The sequence below is a fragment of the Rhinopithecus bieti genome, unplaced genomic scaffold, assembly GCF_001698545.2.
Source record: "Rhinopithecus bieti isolate Rb0 unplaced genomic scaffold, ASM169854v2 scaffold_15133, whole genome shotgun sequence".
NCBI lineage: Eukaryota > Metazoa > Chordata > Mammalia > Primates > Cercopithecidae > Rhinopithecus > Rhinopithecus bieti.
The window spans coordinates 2,634,127-2,655,895 of record NW_016808815.1 but is presented as its reverse complement, the minus strand read 5'-3'; the positions used below and the strand labels follow the sequence as shown (position 1 = coordinate 2,655,895).

Sequence of the window (21,769 nt, the reverse complement as noted above, 5' to 3'; positions counted from 1 at the left end):
GGCAGGGCCCCAGTGCACAGAATAGGGAGGGGAATGGGGGGCTGGAGTTCTCACACAGTCAGCCCCACGTCTTGGTGATTTGGGTTTGTAGACAAAGCTGTTCTCCATTCTAGAGGGGGAGAGACAGACAGGAAGACACAGAGACACAGAGAGAGACAGAGGTAGACAGAAATAGAAAGAGACAGAGAGACAGAGACAGAGAATGAAAAAAAAGCCTGTAGCCCCAGCAGTTTCCTATTAAGAATGAATCCTAAAATAATCAGACAGGCCAGGCACGGTGGCTCACGCCTGTAATCCCAGCACTTTGGGAGGCCAAGGCAGGCAGATCACTTGAGGTCTGGAGTTTGAGACCAGCCTAGCCAACATGGTGAAACCCTGTCTCTACTACAAATACAAAATGTAGCTGGGCATGGTGGCGGGCACCTGTAATCCCAGTTATTGGGAGGCCGAGGCAGGAGAATCACTTGAACCCAGGAGGTGGAGGTTGTGGTGAGCCGAGATCATGCCACTGCACTCCAGCCTGGGCGACAGAGCAAGACTCTGTCTCAAAAATACATATACACACACACACACATACACATACACACACACACACACACATACACACACACATACACACACACACATACACATACACACACACACACACACATACACACACACACACACATACACATACACACACATACACACACACACACACACACACACACATATATAAAATAATGATAATCAGACAAGTCAGAATGGAGGTATAGGTAAGGATTTCGCAGCAGCACTGTTTATGATATGAAAAACCTGCGCTCCTGATGCAAGCTAAAATGTCCCATGGTGTAGGGCCGGCAGGCTGATGAGGAAACAGAACGCCCCACCGCCGCCTGTGCCGTGGTCTCCATGGCCAGGCCTGAAGGGCCATGTAGGTTATGCAGAGTGGAAATGGAGGTGAGAGCCTTGCATATGAAGGCTTATCTAATTTCTGACAGTGATACATGTATTTTCACGGCAAAAAGTCAGGAAACTTACATACCGAACCATAACTTTGCTCCTTTGGGGAGCTGCCTTTTGGGATAATTTTATTGTTTTTTAATCTACACTTTAATATCAAGTGACAACGGTTTCCTGAAACATTTCCACAGTGGTATGAGAAGAATAACAGATTTAACACTTGAGGTCTGGCTGGCGGTAAACTTGTGTCTTTCTCAATCCCCCATGTGCCATCTTTGTCAGGGGATCCTGGGAGCTGACAAAGGGCAGGGGTGACCCTGTAGCACCAGCAGGGGCTGGGCCGGCAGTTCTGTGCTCCCAGGCACTGGGCACTCGGCTCTGCAGCAGCGGGAAGAGTGGGTACGTAAGATGATAGGCACGCACTGGTCCTGCTCTTGTTACCATGCCTGCTGTCCTGTTCTGATAAACGCTCCACAAACAGCCAAGCTGTCCCAAACCAGCACAGCACAAGCAAAGTGCAGCTAGAGCCACGGTGGGGCCACACTAGGAGGGTGGCCTGCCTGGAGCCTGCCCCGGCACTTGGATCTCCACCTCCCAATGTCCTGGAGCTGCTCAAGCCATACTCCAGTGAAAGGGGGCCAATGTGTTTGGCCAGGAGAGACCGAGGAGACTGTGTTTTGTCTGCTGGGCAGAGGCTGAAGGCTGGGCTGAGACTGCCCACCGTGCAGAGCACACACACGTGCACCACAGCGGTCAAAGGCTCACTATCCCATCTGTGCCGGCCTCCACCGACTGCCCTGTGTGAGTCCAGCGTAAAGCAACCCATAGCGCTGGGTGTCTGGAGGCTCGGGAGGGCTCAGTCAAGGAACCTGGGGCGTGGACAGTGGGAGCTGCCACAGGGCCCATTCAGGGTGCTGGGGCCTTGGCTACCCTGACACAGGCTGTCCCTAAAGACAGCAGGAGGGAGACATTCTGGCGGCTTCACTGGAATCCTGGCCTTCAGCTGACACTTGATACAGCGAAAGCTCCTAGCAAATATGTGGGATTTAACAACAAGCTATTACTTAGAGCTGGAACGAGGAGTGGAGAGAGAGGTCAGATGTGTGGAAATGCTTTTTCCCAAAGGTCAAGATGAAGAGTGCCTAAAACTGATGTGGCTGCGCGTGGCTCCCGTGTGGCTGGCCCTCCTGGCATGGATGTGTGGTGTGGTGCCCAGAGTGATAGGTGCCATGGGACATCCTGTTGTGTAGGAGGCAACGCTGGGGTGGGCCCTGCCCTCAGGGATCCAGAAACTAAAAGTACAAAGAAGTGGCTGGCACAGTGGTTGTGGCTTCTTGATGCTGATGGGGTCAGTCTGTCCTCTGAATCTGGTCTCTGTTGCTACGGATGCAAACAAGCAGCAACTTCCTGGTGGCCGCGGTGGGAGGGGGTCAGCGTTCCTCCCACTGACGGGCTCGGCAGCACCATACTGGGGGCCACAGGCCCAGCTGTTCACAATGTGACTCCCAAGAACACGAGGCCTGCTGAGGGGCAGAGATGAGCAGCCACTGCTAACCCTGGCAGGAACTAACTGCAGGGCAAGGGGCCTCTCCTTTAAATGACTGTAACCAGGAACTCCTGAGTAAAGGCACGGGCTTCCACATGGCCAGCATCCTGCAAAGCCTGCGCTAGATGCGTTTCCAGCCCCCAACCAATGGCTCCTCTCCCCTGAAGTCTTCATAACGAGGCTGAGAGCTGCTGACTATGACGCTGGGACTTGAGGGCTCCTTGCCTCCAGCTCCAACCATGGCACTTGGCCCTGGACGCAGGCCTGGCTTCCTCCTAACCACAAGCCACCTTTCTGATGCTGCTTTTATTTTTAATGGCTTGATTTAAAACGATTCTAGGCCTTAAGGGATAAGGAAAGACTTGGCAGGAGTGAGGGAGTCAGCCAGTGATAAAAACGAGAAAAGAGACGGAGTTCCAGGTGCCTTTGAGTAAAAAGAATTGGGGACACAGCCCTCAGACAGATGTTCATCCTATCTCCAAGATCACCCGATGGAAATCTCTGCTCTGACTTCAAAGCTAAGTGCAGCCCTGTCTGCCATGAAGTTGCGCCCAGCAGCCCATGCCCAGGCAAAGGCTCTGACTATAATAAAGTAGGTTTGCACCATGGTCTTTTTAAATGGCTCCATTATGGATATCCGCCAGGATTTGGCCTGGGCAAGTGGACACAAGTGTTCCGAAGGAGCTGGCTGACCATGCAGCGGCCCAGTTCTCTGACGCACTGACCCTACAGAACACTCCAGCATTCCCTCCCTTGGGCAGGATGCTTAACAACACAGCCTGTGAGCATTTCACATGAGCCCAGCAGTGCAGGGTCAGCTGGCAAGGCTATAGGTAGGAGAGGCTGGCCTCGTCTGATGGAACTTAGCACAAGCAAACAGTAAAGTGACAGTGTGTGCACTGATGCTGCTCCCTGGGTGCACGGAGCTGTGGGGGCCCTCCGCACCGAGGTCAGGGCTGGAGCTCAGCCTGACTGTGCAGTGTCCTGGATCCAGGCAAGCTCCAATGCTCCTGCATCTCTCTCCCTATCACAGAGCTCACAGGTGAATGGCACACAGCCCTGGAGCTGCTAGTCAGTAAAGACTGGGCTGTCATTTGTGACGGCAATATGTTTCATCAAATTCCAGCCTCCCTGGTTGGAAGCCTGATGTCAGCTCTGGTGGCAGTGCTGTGGCCACGGTTCCCCGATTCTAAACCGCCTGGTTGTAACCAGACACTAGAGACTCCTCCGCTGCATTGTAATGGGGCCCCTAAGCAGTGGCTGGGAACCAGGCCATAGTAGTTTCCTGCTGGGATTACTAAAAGGGAAAAAAGAGGGTCTGGGGTTGGCAGGCTGTACGGGGGCTCCGAGTCTCTTTCAGTGACACTATGGAACAGACGAAGACCCCGAGAAGAAACATCTCGTTTAAATTTTTAATATGAGTCCAGAAAACACTGTCATCACCCCAAGGAGCAGTGAAACGGGCATGCATTATTCATCACTTGCTCCCACTCCATTACAAGGGGTGTAAATCAGACCCTCGTGAACTTGTTTCCCAAAGAAAACTCTAGAATAAAACATTTATGGCCTGATTCTTCTGCCTGGTTCTGCAAAGAGGAGCAAGCAGCTTGCGCAGCCAGAGGCCCCGCCTGCCTCTCGATCTCCCTCTTGGGGAGGGCAGCGGCCAGGAAGCCCCAGCGAGGGGGGTCTGTCCTGTGAGAGGCAGCGGCCATGCCTTCTGCCCACATAACTTCAGCACTCTCAGCTGGTGAGGGGAGCTGCTTGCTCGCCGCTGAAGATGGAGGTCAGAACTCACCTCCACTGCTGCCCACAGGCCACCTGCCCCCGCAGGAGTTCCAAATTTGCTGCTGGATATTTGATTCTCACCCACAGGTCGGATCTGGCCCAGTGTTCTGCTTTTGTGAATAAAGTTTTATTGGCATCCAGCCACGCCCACCATTCACTGCGGTCTCCAGCTGCTCTGACACTGCAGGGTGGAGCTGAGTCACTGCGGCAGACACCACCTGGCTGCAAAGTCTAGATTATTCACTATCTGGCTGTTTCCTTTAGAAAGTTTGCTGCCCCTGTTCTAGGTGTCTATGATGAGAAGATGAACCTCCTCCCCTTTCTGCCCTTGTCTTACTGGGCCAATAATTGCAACCAAAAAGTGAAAGTTGTGATCAAAAGCTTAACAAGGAATTCCCACAATATTACTAAGGAGAATGGATTAAAACAGTGGAATACAGGAGGAGTGCATCCACAACCCGACTCCAGTTTGGGGAATGAAAATCTCAAAACACCAAGAGGAAAGGGGAGGTCTGTTAGGGAAGTTATAGGACCCGTTTCTCACCTACCTGGGGCTTCCCAAGCCTCAGCTAAAAAGCAACCTATCTTGCCCTAGAGGCTTTCTTCTATCAGGAAGAGACATGGATGGCCTCTGCTCATGGCCTTCCTCACAGATCTCGCTTGCCTGTTGCCTCTGATGGTAGCAAGGCTCTGAACCCACCTCCATGTGCGCCCCATCAGGCCAGAGGCATCTCCATCCTGCTTTGCATAAAAGGCACAATATTCATCCACATCCAACTGTGCATCCGTTCTGCCTTCAAACAGAAAGTGCCTCCTTTACAGGCAATGGCTGCAGGAGGGGTGGAGTTTGAAATATCCTTTTGTTCAACTCTAATTCACTGTGTCCATCTATCCGTCCTTCTGTCTGAGACTGCCAGTGCCAGGTATTGCTTATACAGAGAGGGAACAGAGAGTGTGGCACTCTCTGCCATAGCAAAGCTCACGGGCTGGTAGAGGGGACACTGACAGGGGGACAAGGTCCCGAGAGCGAACCCTGCCTGGGCATGAGGGCATGTGGGACCCCGTTTTTCTCGCCCCTCAAACCCACACTGCGTCCAGATAACGCCTGTGGAGAGGTAGGCGGTTTAGCCCGGAGTGGGAGGGCAGATGAGCTCTGGCAAAGGGAGGCCGAGGCAGTCAGGAGAACTGGGTGGAGAAGGTTCTTAGCTCCTCACAGTCCTCCTGTCTAGGGCCATCATGGGCCTTCACATTATAGCCCTGAGGGCACCGACCTCAGTGGCCTGGTTTCCTCCTGCTTTACCTGTGCTGATCGAGGCCCTTCCTTCTTTCTACCCTCTGAGGCATGAACTGTGTGCTAGTCTCCTGGTGGGCCCCATGGGGCCTACAGGTGCCCTCAGAGGGTGGAAAAACCCTCTGTGGATCCCTGCAGGATATGGCTTCAACAGCTGCTAGGACAAGGAAGTGGCTCTCCTATGCTGCCAGCCAACAAATGCCCACCCAGAGCTCCTGGATGCTCTCCAAATGCCAAGAAGACCCAAGGATCTTTCCTGACTCTGCCCAAGGATGGCCTGGAGGCACAGGCAGAAACCCCTGGATCTGGTTCCTAGCTTGTCATAGTAGCAAAAGAAACGCTGCCGGCACCCTGCACTGTGTTTGGCAAGCTTTGCAATCGACAAAAATCATCAGGACGCCAGGTCGCAGGCAGCCATGGTGTCCTCTGTCCCCACTTAAAGACCAGGATTGGTAAGTCACGGAGGTACAGCTATTTCCAGATTTGTAGAAGAAAGTTTTCTTGTGTAAGATTCTCACAATGGGATTTTTTTTTTTATTCATCCCAGGCTCCCTTACTTTTTGTTTTGCCTCCTTATAAGGCACGTAATTAAATTCGTAACTTTCTGAAAATGCTAAAAATAAGCCCAGGTGCTCCACTATGCAGGCAGCTCTGCAGGTGAGAGCCGGAGCCGGAGCCGGAGCCTGCACAGGTTATAAGCAGTAAGTCTGGGGGCTGCCAGGCCTGAGGCAGGAAGGTCCTGCTTCAGCTCCTTCAGCTTTTCCCCAGCACTTCCTCCTGCTTGAAGCATCTGTCTGTCTGTCCTGTGGCAAAGATAAGACCCAGCACAGGAAGCTGCACAGGAGACAAATAGCAGGTGGTGATGCATTTTAAAGTTGCCCAGAAGCTTCCATAAGGAACTCTCCTCATTTACTTCTCAGACACGAAGAGACTTGAGAAATGTTCTCTTTTGATGTTCTCCCAGCTGAATTTCAAACACTTCCCCTTCCATTGATTTTAAAGGGTATGTTCCTAATCTCCAAGGGTTGCTTATTTGGAGGTAATTTGTAAGTCATGGTGCTCTGCAGAGCAGAGAAGTTGGCAAGAGCCAGTGAAGGTGCTGGTCCTGGCTGGATGGCGAGTGAGCCTGCGTCTGACCACACTCTGGAGTCAGCAAGAGTCCCTGCCTAGAGGCAGGACACTCATGGGCAGTATTAGTGGGTGCCACGGCAGTGCAAGCATAACGTCAGAGCCACACCGGCCTTACTTTGGAAGGGTGTCGGCTCTTCCTTTGAAGCTTCCCAACTTCTGTGCTCAGAAATGCAAACTTGCTGAGTTGCAGGGAAGTGACACCTGGAGACGGTTCTCAAGGTCCCGCTGGACTCCATGTGCTCACTCCCTCAACAGGGCAGGGCTGTAGGATTGGCTTTGACCACTGAAAAGAGCATGAGCAGAGGCTTCCCTGTGGAAGCCTCATTTCTAGTTGCCTCATTTCTGCCCCTGCTACTGTCCTGGAGACATTCTACACCAGGAGTCAGCGGGCATTTTCTGTAATGGGCTCATAATAAACATTTCAGGCTGTGTGGGTCTTATGAATCTCTGCCACAACTCCTCAATATCTCTGTTATGGCCTAAAAACAGCTGCGGATGATATACAAATGGGCGTGTGTGACCCTGTTCCAGCGAAACTTTCATTTACCAAAACAAGCAGTGGCTGGACTCAGCCTGTGGGTGTCTGTTAGTGTCCCGGGTGAGGATGGTGGAGCCAAGCCCTCTTCTGCCGGTGACTCATAGTATGAGTGAGAAGCAAGCGTCCGCAGCTTGGTGCCCTGGAGAACGTGGGCTGCTTATCACGTGATGTGGTCACTCTCAGTGATGGACACAGGCACCCCAGAGCCGACTGCCCACAGAGGGTCCTCGGGCACCTGCTTGATTTCATACTTGGTTTATGAGGAAATTTTTCTAAAATGGAATCAATCATTTCCCGATTTGATCCAATAACCTCAAAAGCAAACGTGTCACAGTAGAGTTGGCCTGAATGGCTTCTTTCCCTCTCCTCTGATTATCCTTCCTCCCCCAGCAGAGCGCTGACATGTGAGTGATACTCCATTACGCCCGAAGCACCAGCTGAGCCTCTGACCTCTCCCAATCGCAAAGGAAGAATCCCTAGGGGTGCCAACATGAGCAGGACAGGCCACCTGAGGCTCAGCCAGCTGCATGCCCTGGACACCTTCAGCCAGGGCCCCACATCTGTGTCCTCTCCCCAGCCATCGACGTGCAGCCAGGCCTGTGAGGGTTGGGGAAGGCCACACAGCCTCTTAGGTACCACGCTGCTTTATGTACAAGACCATCCAGTGAGGAATGCTGCTGGTGCTGTTTTGTGGCCCACCCAAGAAGGAAGCTAGCGTGTGAGAGCCCCACCTGTGGGCCACTGGCACCTAGCTCCTGCCTTCAAGGACCTAAAAGCCCAGGGAGGAACGGGGGACAGCCATGCACACAAATAATGTTCCATCACGGGCACACGGGAAGTCCTGCAGGCAGAGACAGTGGGGGAATTGATTTGGTGGTGGAAAGGTGACATGGGGCCACAGAAAGCTGCCAAAGGGGGTGAACATGTCAGATGGCCTGAAGGGTGGGCAGGCGCCTTTCTGCACAGGTATGTGTCTGTGGTTGCCTGGTGGGTAGAATGCCATGCTGAGGAGCAGCAAAAGGGACATGGGCAGGTGGGAAGGGATTAGCTGCGGCAGTCTCGGGGAGACATGAGCCAAGGCCAGAGCAGTGTGGGTCGCAGGCAGCAGATTTGCACGGGCTCTCGGGAGTGGAGAGTGCTGCCGGGAGCTGGAGAGGCAACCAAGGGCCAGTCTGAAGGCTCCCCGGAACCTTCCAAGGGACTCAGGAGGGAACTCAGGGGCAGGAAGTCAGCGTTGGGGAAGACGAAGAGTGTTAGCTCAGGGCACCTAAGGACGGTGGTGACTCCCTGAAGAACAGATGGAACACAGAAGGGGAAGCAGGTTTGCGGAAAGAGGGGTGTCATCGGTTGCTCCTGGCAAGCACCGAAGTCGAGGCGTCTCTCCAGGAAGCCAGCAGGTAGTTGGAGAAGAGAATCTGTAGTTTGAAAGAGCTGCCGGCAGGCAGAGTTTAGGGACGTTGGCTGGGGTTCTGGAGAGGGTGAGCCCCCATGGGTGAGTGTGCCCAGGATGGGAAGAGAAGGCGGGGGGCACTGGTATCTGTGTAGATGTAGGGGCTAGAAAGAAGGTCTGGCAGGAGGGCCCAGGACAGGGCTGCATTGGAAAGAAGAGTCACAGATCAAAGGGGACAGGCTCAGGAAGGGGTGCTGTCCACAGCATCAAGTGCTGCCAAGAGGTCAAGATGGTGGACGAGGAAGGAGGACACTGGACAGGGCACTGGTAACTGTGGGTGGGTCAGCTTCAGCAGCAGGGGTGGTGGGCAAGATCAGACTGCAGAGAGTCGAGCACATCCAGGGGAAAGAGGTCAGTGAGAGAAGAATGGGACTGGGCCTTCCACAGAGGCGCTGGGAGGGCACCCAGTGGGAGAAAGGTCAGCTCTGCTTGGCCGCCAGCCTGGGCCGCACCCCACCTGCTCAGGCCCTGTGTTCCCGTGGCAGCTTCTGGGAGGTGCCCAGCGGCAGCCCCAGCAGCTCCTTGGCCACCGTGACTGTGCCTGTGGCCGGCCTAGGCCTGGCAAAGCTTCCTTCTAGGCCCCACTCCCGCATCCTTCTGTCCCCCGTCCCTGCCCCTGCAGAGTAGCCGCTGAGACTCCCAGTCTCTAGCCTGTAGCATTTCCCACATGGCTACTCTGAACCCAGGCGCTGGCCTGTTCTGCATCGGCACCTCCCTTCCCGCCAGGTCTGGAGCTCACCTTACATAGCTCCCAGCTCTCTCCTCCGTTTCACAGCTCTTTCTTTTCAGCATTCTCATCAACAAAGCCTCAGCCTAAAGCCCTTTCCGGCAAAGAGCTGGACAGTGGATATTTCAGGCTGTGTTGTTGTCAGAGTCTCTGACGCTTTTTCTTCTCCTTCCTTTACTTCTTCCCCTCCTTCCCATCCTGCAGTGGTCTCGGCCACACCCACTCCTTACCCACCGCCAGCCTTCCAAAACCTCCAAGACCCAGAACAGCACCAAGCCAGAGATGGGCTCTTGGAGCACAGAACAGTGACTAGAGATGATGTGTCTGGTGTCTGGCGTCTTGGGCTGGTGATTCATTCCCTGATTCCCTGAGCAGCAGAAACAGCCACCACAGCCAACGCTCAAGGTACACCTACCAAGGAGGGCGGCCCGTATACACCCCCTCACTCCACCCTCACAACGACCATGGGGGTGGGGAGGGCACAGCTTGGCTCCATTTAACAGACAGGAAGCGGAGTTTCTGGGAAGAGGTCAGGCAGCTTTCCCAAGGTTGCAGCTACAAGGATAAGTGCTCAACCTGACCGTCTGGCTCTGGAGGCTGGCTTTTAACTCCAGGGCTCCAAGAGGTTCAGCAACTCTCCTGGGGTGACACAGCTAGAGAGAGGGAGCCTGCACCTCCACCCCAGCACCCTGTCCTGTGTGCTGCACTGAGCCTGGCCTCAGCCTAAAAAAGCAAAGCGGGGGCACTTTACGGAGCACTGCAGGGACCTGCTGGCCTTCTCCTGCGTGTCTCCTTTGGCTTGAGGTCAGCCCTGTGCATTTTACAGAGCAAACTGGAAAGTTAAGTGATATCCGTGTCCTGATAGCACTCCTAACAGCCAGGGTGGGGCCCTGGAAGGCCAGGGAGGGCTGGCCCGGAAGCACGGCCCTGAGGCGTCACCTCCACCTGGGGGGCCTCAACTTCCTCATCTCTGAAGTAGAAATAATGAATGACTGGCTCACCGTGGGGTGAGGTGGGCCACACAGCCAGGGAAGCTGAGAAGTGATGCAAGCCAGGACAGAGAAAGTGAGATCAGCAGAGGAAGCCGAAGGAGAGATGGGGACAGGCAAACCACAGATGCATCCCTGACAGCTGCGGGGAGGAGGCCAGCCTCGGCCAGCACGGGGCTCTCAGGCTGTGCCCCCAGGCTTCACGGTGCTCAGGCACTCTGAGAAGCAGGGAAGTGTCCTCTGTGCTTCAGACTCATTTCTATAGAAACCACAGACGCACGCTTCCTTTCTATTTTAAGACAACACTAAAGAAAGAGCAAAACCAGTCCATGACAGCGAGAGCCCCTTAATTCGGCCAGCTGAGGGGCTTCCTCATCCACATCCCCCCACCAAGCCTGACTGTGGAGCAACTGCAGTCAATGCATTGGACAGCACAGTGCCCCGTAAACAGCTCGTCTCTACTCCAGCTGGCTGCATTTCCAGGGCAGACACCTGCTATTTGGACCTTTCTACAGAACCCAGTGCAGTGTTCAATGAGGATTCAATAACTGTTGGGGACCATACCATGCTCACCCCAAACGTAAACGCACTGGGACACACAATGCACGATCTGAAATCCTCTGCTCCCCATGGCCCAAAAGTCCTGGTCCAGATGACCAGCCTCGTATACTTCACCAGCCTGTCTTCCCCTACAGCCCCAGTCCCCGGGTGCCAAGAATTCATCCTGTTAGTCAAGATATTCTTTATCACAGGCTGAATGGACACACTGGGTCTTGAGGGGACTATGAGAGGCAGGGGACTGGCTGCTGCAGTGGCCCTTGCTGGGGCCAGCATTGCCCCATGCTGTGGGCACCACCTGTGGGCAGGCCTTCCTACTCTGTCCACCCCACATTTCCCAAGATGGCAGTGCTGGCATGCGAGAGGCCTCTGTTTGTGGATGAGCGCATGCACACAGCAATGCTGAATTCCTCCAGGCCGATGATCAAAGCCAAAGTGCCACCCACTAACCACAGAATCCTGGGCCTGGGCTCCCTCTCCCGGGGTGTGGCCAGCATGGTGGGGAAGAGAATCCCTGAAGCACTGTGGTCACAGCAGGACCTGAGTCTGGATCGCCTTGGCTACCACAGGCCAGTCCTCAGGCTAGGCACTTCCTGGTCAGACATACATGGCCAGCAAGGTGGTAGGAACCAGGAAGGCAGTGCAGAGCAGAGGCAGACCAGGAGGGCTTGATCTCTGGGCACATCCAGACCATAGCAGCACACTGGAGCCTGCAAGGGCAGCATGCACAGCTCACACTTGCACCAGGTGCCCCTTCTGTCTTCCGGCAGCTCAATTAAATCAGGACAGGGAGACAGGTGGCATCTGCTGTATTTGACCTCTTGCCCTTTGAGGTGACCCAAACTAAAGTCAGTAGCCTGGTCATGACTTTCACTTCAAGTCGAACTGCTGGTAAATGGATCCCAGGATCCCAGTCCCACTAATCCCTAATCCCAATCCCTGTGGAGCCAGGTAGTATGCAAATTAATAGAAACATCTGTTCCCTTCCTGCCCCAGTAGACATCAGACTGCAGATGGCTTAGAAATGTTCCCTCTGCTTGTTTTAACACAGAGGCCATGGCAACATGAGACGCTGGTGCAGGTGAGGATGCAGGAAGGAGAGGAAACTAGATCCTGCACCTGCGTGTGCTGAGCACATCTCAGGGGCCTGCGGGAAAGTGGTGGAGAAGATGCCCCAGCCCTCTTGGGACACAGCAGCAGCTTTGCAAAGTTCATGGGCCCTGTGGGCTCCTTTTTTAGAACTCCAAGGAACACCAACGGCAGCTTTGGACATATTACCCACAAATTACAGGACACAGGCCAGACACTTGTGGGGGTAGGTGCTGGCCTGGCAGTTCCAGGGCCACCTCTGGCTGGTGATCAGGAAGAAGGGCCCTCCCTCTGGTTGATGGGGGTCCCTGACTACAGTGAGAGTGGCCTTTGCTCTTCTAGGAGGAAGGAGACAAAAGACCTACCCAAGTGGTACACAAGGGCCAGGCCGCTGCTCCTCAGTCTTCTCCTTAGGAGCACCCCTCAAACCTGCCACAACTTGCCTTTGAGCCAAATTTGTTTCACAACACAACTTTCGACTGTTCACATCGCCAGTAGCTGCTCAGGTTGCCAAGGAGGGACCCCAGCTCTGGGCCAGAGTTATCACACTTAGTTGTTGGTGACAAACAGGGTGAGCTCCCCGAGTCTTAGCACCACCATGACAACCTGCCCAGTGTCCAGGATGTTTGAGCAAAGAATAAGCAAGACTCTTCCAAGAGCCACTGCTTGTGGCTTTACCCCCATGATGTGCACACATGCAGGGAGCACAGCCACGCTGGCCTGACACTGAGTTACCATGCCCCTCCCAGGCATTTCCAAATAGGAGGTGCTCAAGAAGAATTTAGCCCAGGTCAGGAGTGGAGTTAGGGTTGGGACCAAGGTTGTGCTTTTCCCCATAAGGAAAATGTACCAGCAGCGCTGTTCCTTGGGGAACGTTCCCAGGCACAGGCTGTGGGAGCTTCCAGGCAGTGGGGTAACCATGGTGGCAGATGACTGCATGGTTACGGCTCCAGATACCACAGCACCCATTCCAGACCTCAGCCTCAGCCGCCGATGAGAGCTAGCGTTCGTGTGTGTGCGCACACATATGCGTGCAGGTGAGTGTGTATCCACCAATATGTGTGTGCCTGTATAAATGTCTACATGTGTGCACGGGTGTTATGTGTGGGTGTTTATGTGGAAGGGAAGAGTATAAGTTCACAAGTGTGTGCATGTGTGCATGGGGTATATGTGTATATGTATGTGTGTGTGCATGTGTATTCAGGTGTGTACCTGGGAGGGGGGTGTGTGTGGTGTAAATGCCCGGTATGCATGTGTATGCACATGCATGGTGTGTGTGGGCATGTGGAGGGGTGCATGTAAAGTGCACGTGTGCACAGGTGTATATGTGTATACGTGTGTGTGTTGCTATATGGTGTAGGTGTGCATGTGGATGTCAAGTGTTGTAAGTGCACGTGGGTGTGTGTGCAGTATATGTGTGTGCCATGTGTGAGTGCACATGTGCATGGGGAGGCGTATGTGTGGGTGTGCATGCTGCTCAAGTGTACATGTAATGTGTGTATTGTGAGCACAAGTGTGCACAGGTGTATATGTGTATTACGTGTGTGTGTATATGTGTAGGTGTGCATGTGGATGGGCTGGATGGGCAGTGTAAGTACCACGTGTGTGTGTGCAGGTATATGTGTGTGCCATGTGTATGTGAGTGCACATGTGCATGGAAGTGCATATGTGCGGGTGTGCATGTGCTCAAGTGTACATGTAATGTGTGTATGTGCGCACACGTGGCATGTGTGTGGTAGAGTGTGTAGGCTGATGTGGCACATCTAGATCACATGGCCCTTCTCCAGAAGCTCGGCAATTTTTAAGACAATTCTCTGCGTAAAGTTGTCTGAGTTCACTGTGATTTTGAACAAGACAGTTCTTCCCAGCCAGTTGCTTATGGGTGACTGCCCCAGGATTCCCTGCAGATCAGCGCCCTTGCTCTGAGGCGTGTCCAGGGCAGCCAGAGGGACTCTGGAGGGAATGTGGAGTGTGGTGGCGGGTGAGCCACTGGGTGGAAAGCAGCAGCGCAGGGAGAAATGGCGTGGGCACCATTGTGTGGGCACCTTGGGCTTGCCCATGCACACCTGCCACAGTCTGGAGGAGGTCTGATGACAATGGCACAGGAGTGTGACTGCAGGGTCGCCCTGTCGGGCACTTGGAGAGCCCCTTCCATCTCCGGCTGCAGTCTCTGCATTCATAAAAGGGAAACTTGCCCAATTCCTGCCCTGTGCATGGCACTGTGAAGGATCTTGTCAGAGTTACAGGCAAGTACTTACTAAATATCGTTCATTATTTTTAAAATTTTTAAATCAATTTATTTTATTTTATTGATTGACTGGTTGCTTGTAGAGACAGAGTCTTGTCCAAGCTGATCTTGAACTCTTGGCCTCAAGCAATCCTCCTGCCTCGGCCTCCCAAAGCACCAGGATTACAGGCATGAGCCACTATGCCCAGCCTTTAAATGCTTTGCTTTGGTTACTTCAATTTACAAAAAAACTAGTGGAAATGGAGTCTAGAAATAGAAGGTATCTGTAGAAACAATAGTAACAAAAGTACTCAACAATAGTTTATTCTGGTTCTGAGCTCTGGCTCTTTCTTTCTCTTGAAAGGGAAATTAGCAAACATTGCAGAGATGCTAAAAATATGCTAGCACTACGCCAAGACTCTTCCAGGACATAATCAGACATCCAGAAGCCAAATGACATGGGAAAAACCTTGTCATGAGGTGGGTGGGTATTACTCAGACATTCCCTGGACCACTGAGAATCAGCTCACACACCACTAGGCCATCTTCTGAACCAGGCAGGGCACACTCACCATTCTCCACACTTCAGATGGGGGCGGGACCCAGTGCCAGGTAGCAAGGGGCAAACCCCGCTCAACCCCAAAGGGCAGTTCTGGGGTGGCCTCTATGCTAGTTGAGGAACAGGGAACACTGAACATGGAGCTGAGGATAGAACCCCAGAGAACCCAGGGATGCCTGCCCTGGCCCGCGGGATGTTACCTGGGAGGGAGCAGCGCATGACAGATGAGCAAGGTCTCCAATCCTGGCCGCGGCTCGGGGATCGCTGGAGCTGATCAACACTGGAGCGCTAATTTCCATGGAATGCCTGTGGCTGGCAGCCTGGGAGGATCTGTGTGTCACACTGAGCGCGGTGAAGGAGTGGCGTTTCTTGGTGTTCTTCTTGCCATCCACACGCCGCTGAAAGGCACTGACCGCCCCTGAGCTGCTTAAAGTGGGACTTGGGGCCATGCTGGCCACAGCGCCAGAGTCAGAGGGCAGGGAGGCATTGCAGCTGGATGCAGCAGCTGGGCACGGCTTGTCCATCTCAATGAGCTGCTTGGCGGAGTCGTTGAGCTGAGTGAGAAAGGGGAGAGTGGGGGCTTCATTAAATCATGGTCACATGCCACACCAGCCCTCTGCACTCTCCAAGCCACATTCCCATTCACAACCTGGCAATGTGTTCAAATCGGTCAGACGGCAGGGAAAACACAGCAGAGGCTGGTGGGGTGGCATAGGTTTTATTGACAAGGTTTTTGGAGCAGCTCAAAAACCCCAGGAGCCATGATGGAGAGAGGGGATTCAGAGAGAGGGAAGTGTTTTCCAAGGGCCACTATCTTGTCTCCCCAATCTTTTCAACTGCTGGCCATTTCTGGCATGCACAGTGCAGCCCTGCAGACAGTGAGGGACCAGGGACAAGACGGGAAGGAAGCCCCACATCAGAAGACGTGGGCTGGCCCTGCATGCTCCACAACAGCAGGTTCCCGGCCTGCCCTGAGCACTACAGGTCCCCGGAGGAGATTTCAAAGCATGTGACTAGAATGCACTTTCTAATGGCTGGTGACCAGCTGTGGCAGGGGAGTCTGCTCTGGTCAGCATGAACTATGGAAGCTCTTTTCAGTAACCGCCTCCACTCAGGCTGTCAAGCCCCAGAAGTTGGCCTTGAGTGCAGCCCAGAAGTGTCAATAATCTGTCATCTTGAGTGATGTGGTGAGGTCTCAGGACACGACTCCTTCCCACATCTCCCACCTGTTCTACAAGATAGCAGGCATTTTGTGCAGCCAAGAGTTTGACGAAACTCTGATCCTGGGTGGTGCTTATCAGGAAAGGTGGTATGAAGGTTCAAGTCCATGAGCAACCGGGGAAGAAATCCTCCTGGCCGGTAAGCCACATCCTTCCTCTCAGGGCTGCGGCATCGCCTGGAGGGGCTGGGAGGGGCAGCCCAGGCACACCCACTGGGGGAAGGTCCGGGAATTACACAGCCTGGGGAGGTACCAGCTGTGAGAAAAGGCTCCCTGGGCTGGTGCTTGGGGCCTCAGTTAGGTCAATTCACCACCTGTGAGTGACAGTGTCCCCTGACCCTACACCTGGAGGAAGTTTCCCACTTGGGTGCCCAATGGAGCCCCTTCCTTCTTAGGCTGTACTCGGCTCAGCCTAAGTGCATACCTATAATGGGGAGCTGACAGTGATCTGAAAGAATAAAGCAGAGGGAACTCTTTACTGTGTACACAGAGGTGGCTGGGAAGAAAATATGATACTAGAATCAGCATGGGATGATTGCTACAAGCTGGGTTAAGCAAATGCCATCGGGCTGGGTAAATGCCTGTGAGCTTCCACTCTTTCTCCCTCACCTTTCCAGAAGTAGCAGAAGAAACTGAGTAAATGCCAGCTGCCCTCTGGGCAGACCTCCCTGGAGGAGCACAGAGCTCGGGGCACGAGGAAGCGGGAGCCGTCTCTGAGTTTTCTCCTCACCAAGCAGAAACTGAGCAGGGTGGGGTGGTTGTGTGCAGGGCTGGCACATTCTGTCTGCCAGGGTACTGTTTTGGGTTTGGGGCCCACAGGGTCTCTGCAGCAGCATGACTGGGCTGTGTGCTGCAGGGCACCACAGAGGCACCTAGGCCAGTGGCCAAAGGGCTTTCCAAAAACTGCAGGTAGGCCACTGGGGGGCAGTTTGAAGCCTTCATGGGAAAAACAGGACTCAGCAGTTGCCGGGAAGTAGTTACAGGATTCAGAAAGGAAGAGGAGAGAGGCAGTGAGTCAGTGACATCCATGAAGGTGGGAAAACCATAGCAGGCAAGTGAAGGACCACATGAGCCGCTGTGGCAGTGCAGGCTCCCTGGGGCAGTCACGCCCGCTCTTTGGCCAGCCGTGGGTGTACACTTGGCATAGGCTAAGGATATAGGCTAAGCCCTTGCATGGGAGGCCAGCAGGTGCCAGGAGGGGCCTGTCCCCTACACCTACCAGGAGTCGAGTCTGACGTCAGCCTCGTCTAGGAGACTCCCCTCAATGCTGTGAACCAGTGAAGGGAGACACCAGGTCTCACCCAGATACAGAGCTAGCATTTGCACCTGGTAGCACCTTGATGAGTTAAAAAAACAAAAACAAAAAACCCAGAAGCCCTGCTGAGTTTAAGTGGCATGAGAAAGGGCGGCCCCATCACAGGGCTGCTCCGGGCAGGCCGAGCAGATCACAGGAGCAGATCACAGGAGCGGGGGAGCAGGATGGCTGCAGGTTCCAGCTGCCTTCAGACCTGGCCCAGGCACATGGCTATCAGTGCTTCCACTACAAATATCTGCCTTTCAGAGGGAGGTTACGAAAAACCTCACTCCGGGTTCCAATATGTGTGATCTAAAGCCAGGATTATTTCCTTTGAAATGTTTCCTCCAACCAGGCTCAGCTGTTTTGCTCTATTTCATGGCTGTATTCATTTGCTTCCTCCTAAGTGCTACTCAGAGAACAAACCAGTGCCTGTTCCCTCCCACAGCCCTCCGTGGGGCTCTCCAAATACCCGAGAGCCAGCTTCCTGGACCCGTGTTCTCTGCCCACTTGACAGGGTCTAGAGGAAGACAGAGCAGCAGGGCACAGTGAGCGCGGCCCTCCATTCATCTCACTCACTGGCATGGGAGCACGTTCTAAACACACCTGCCACGCGCCTGCATTTGGGACATCATTACACAGCAATCATGGCAGCAATAATGCTGAGGCCGGGCTCAAATGATTCCCTTTTCCCCAAAGGAACAGGCCTGGAGTGTATCACTTAGTCCCCCTGTGACTGTTGACTTGGTACTGAAAACTGTTTTCAAAATCAGGAAATCCAGGCACCAACAGGTTGTTATATGCACGTCCAGAAGAGATGGGGCCCTGATCTGAATGTCAGCGTAGATTTCCAGGATCCCTATTCTCATCAGGGGCCACAGCAGCCAGGAGCACAGTGCCTGGCCCCTCAGCAGTGCCACATGTCACTGAGCACTGGGCGGCCACCAGCATGTGTCCCTGAGAGGCTGCTCACAAGTGACCGCACTGTGCCCCCTTCACGGCGGAGACAGAAACTGAGGGTGGGGAGGCAGCATGCATCCCTCATGCCTTAGCAACCCCAGCCCAAGGCCGGTGCTCAAGGTGAAGGCAAAAAGCTTCCATCAAGATAGGCAGCTTCAACAGATGGCGGGAGAAGTAAGAACTCCTGCCTCAAAGAAGAAAGTCCTCAATGCTTCATCCAAAGCTTCAGCATCCCCAGCAACCCTGCAGCAGCCAGGCAGGCAAAATGCTGCCAAGGGGTGTCCTAGGAAGAGGAGTGGTTAGGCTGTATCCTGTTGACTCATCTCTGCTTCTGAGCCAAGGGGCTTCTCCATGGGCCCGTTTCCTCCTGCCCTGTGCAGTCTTTATTCTGAAAGTACAGAGTGGACTAACCCGGTGGGCCTCAACACGCAGCTGCATCTCTACATGCGTGGGACTGAGGGGTCATTTTCCACCCACCACTGGGGACCAGGTTTGCCAGATTCACACAGGCTGCGGAGTCCCAGGCACTGCTACAGATCTGTGACTTGATCCTGGGGCAAAACTCACCATCTGGGGAAGTTTTCATTGTCTACACAACAAGCTCCAATTTAGTCACATCATAAAGCTGGGCCTGGATTTGGCACCAGTGCCATCCCAATCAGAAGGCCCCTCACCAGCCACACACATCCTCGTGGGCCCATGTCCTCGTGGGTCACAGGACACCCTCACCTGCTGGTGCCTGTGCGGGATGGCAGCTCTCGTGCACCCATTAGGAGCAGCCGCGCTTTCCCCAGCTCCTCACTCTGCAAGTTGGTGCAGACTTGTCTCGCACACAGGCCTCCATGCTGCAGGGAAGCCTGGCGGCTCTGCCCTCCCGTGTGGTATGGATTCGGCCTGAGGGGGCACCCCTTCCCACCAAGGTGCCATCTGGAAAGGAAACGGCTCCAGTGGCTCTATCTGCATGTGGGGTCACCTTGTTTGTTCATCAGGTGGATACCCCCCTCCTACATGGATGTGCACACACATAACCAATGCACCCAGTAACTACACTTTTCACGTTTTTTAATGGAAAGAGAACACATTTTCATCTTCCATACAAAATGGAAACAAAATGATAACTCAATATTTCAAACGTCTTGGCAACTTTATCCATTCATCATGAGGACTGCTGCTGGTACCTGGGCAGGTGTTTGCCCATCCCAGGGCCTGCCCCTGTTCTGGGGCCCCTTTGCAGGGGCCGATGCTCCTGGGAACATGAAACTGGATGGGGTGGGAGATTAGCGCAAGTGAGCGGTGCAGTCTTGTCCATGGGACAGTAAAGACTGGGCCAGGGCTCACCATCCCACAGGGGACCCCGCTCATGCTCATCACGCTATGGCCTCTGTGACATCGAGTGGCTGCCTCCTGGCTCAGCAAAGCCCCTCCCAACACTTTGTCTCCCCAGCTTTCTTAGGTTAGATGTGATTTTCTTCCACAACCACTTTCCAACCACAGAATTGTCTAGAAGGGTAAAAAAAGCTGAAGAGTTTCTTCCATCCATCCTTTAAACAGTTCTACAGAATGGGCCCTTGGTTTAGAGTGCGCTGTAGCCTTGTGGCTGCGTCCGAGGGTGGGGCTGGGTTGAATAGAGAAGACTCTCTCCCCGCAGCTCCTGGAGCCATGGGTCTCCTAACTCCGGTGGGGAGGTGTGGCCAACCCGGGAATTTCAGCGCTGGGTCCATGACAGCGCCAGAGTACAGTCACCCCAAATCCCTGGGTCTGACTGAGGAGACTTTAAACTGAATGTATGCAGGGGGAATTTTTTTTTTTCTTTAAAAAGGAGTAAGATTGGCAAGCCAGTCATGAGGGAGGGCAGCAGCTGTAACATCAAAAGAAGAACAGTGCTGTGGGAGGTGCCCAGCTAAACAAGAAAAACGGCGCAATAGCTGTGTCCCCTCGGGCCCCTGCCTTGACCCAGAGTGGAGGAAGAGCAACCTCAGCACTGAGCGACAGGGCTTGTGAGCGTGATACAAGGGAGGGAACGTGTCCCGAAACCCACGTCTTGGTGGAAATCCAGGAAGCCAAGGGTGCAAGCAGGAGGGCAAGTGATCACAGTTTAACAAGAAGGCAACACATGACTCTTTTCATGGATGTGCTATTCAGAAAACAAAACGGACTGAGCACCTACCATGTACTGGGCCCTGCTCAAAGGTCTGCTCTAAAAGAGTTTCTATTTCAGTGCACACTGAACAACCTGGGGATCCTTCACAGAGGCCAACTCCGGCTCAATAGGTGTGGGCTCGTGCCAAGTTTCTGCATTTCTTCTAGCTCCCAAGAGACGACGCTGCCATTCTTTGCAGATGCCATTGCAGTAGCAAGCTTCTAGAACACTCTTTGCAAGCTCAGCTTCCCAATGGCAGCACCCTCCCTAAGAACCCTCTATGGACCAGACTCGCGTGTTCCAGAGACTCCTGTGGGGCATTTGCCTTCCTCTGAAGCTTCCACTCTTATGGCTGAGTGTGGCAGAGGCCACCACGGCTGGCTGCTGGCCTTAGAGCTTCACAAACTCAGGAGCAGGTGAAGAATGGCTTTTGCCTGCCTGATGCTTTTGTTGGGAGACATCTCGGGAGCTTCCCCTCACTGAGACGGGCAGGCAAGATGGCTGGGCTGGGCTTCGATCAGCACTTGCCAGTTGTAAAACATGTCATTCTTCAGGAGACTAAGCAGGAGCGGTGGAGAGGGAAGGATTCCCTTTAACACTGGTTCCTTCACCCTCCTCATAGGCACCCCTCATCCTGAAGGGTTGTGTGTGGAACACTCCCAGAGCCTTTAAGGTGAAAGGCTGCCAAAACTGGGGACTCTTGGCCAGTGACTAAGCTAGTAAGAAGCTAGGGAGCCGGGCGCAGTGGCTCACGCCTGTAATCCCAGCACTTTGAGAGGCCGAGTGGGCGGATTGTGAGGTCAGGAGATCGAGACCATCCTGGTTAACACGGTGAAACCTCATCTCCACTTAAAAAAAATAAAAAATAAAAAAAAGCAAAAAATTAGCCAGGCGTGGTGGCGGGCACCTGTAGTCCCAGCTACTTGGGAGGCTGAGGCAGGAGAATGGCTGGCATGAACCCGGGAGGCAGAGCTTGCAGTGAGCCGAGTTCACGCCACCGCACTCAGCCTGGGTGACAGAGTGAGATTCTGTCTCAAAAAAAAAAGAAGCAAGGGGCGGAGCAAGATGGCCGAATAGGAACAGCTCCAGTCTCCAACTCCCAGCGCGAGCGACACAGAAGACCGGTGATTTCTGCATTTTCAAATGAGGTACTGGAGTCATCTCACTAGGGAGTGCCTGACAATCGGTGCTGGTCAGCTGCTGCAGCCTGTCCAGCGAGAGCTGAAGCAGGGTGAGGCATCGCCTCACCTGGAAGCGCAAGGGGGAAGGGAATCCCTTTTCCTAGCCAGGGGAACTGAGACACACAACACCTGGAAAATCA

At 53.8% G+C, this 21,769-nt stretch overlaps 1 protein-coding gene across 1 annotated transcript in view; it reads right to left on the bottom strand.

Annotated features, from left to right (window-relative positions):
• LOC108538916 (SH3 domain-containing RING finger protein 3) overlaps window positions 1-21,769 on the bottom strand; it is a 138,782-nt gene that overhangs the window by 90,699 nt on the left and 26,314 nt on the right. Inside the window, exon 3 of the mRNA XM_017887244.1 lies at window positions 15,036-15,389. Coding sequence (XP_017742733.1) covers window positions 15,036-15,389 — 354 coding nt within the window. The remainder of the gene's footprint in view (window positions 1-15,035; window positions 15,390-21,769) is intronic.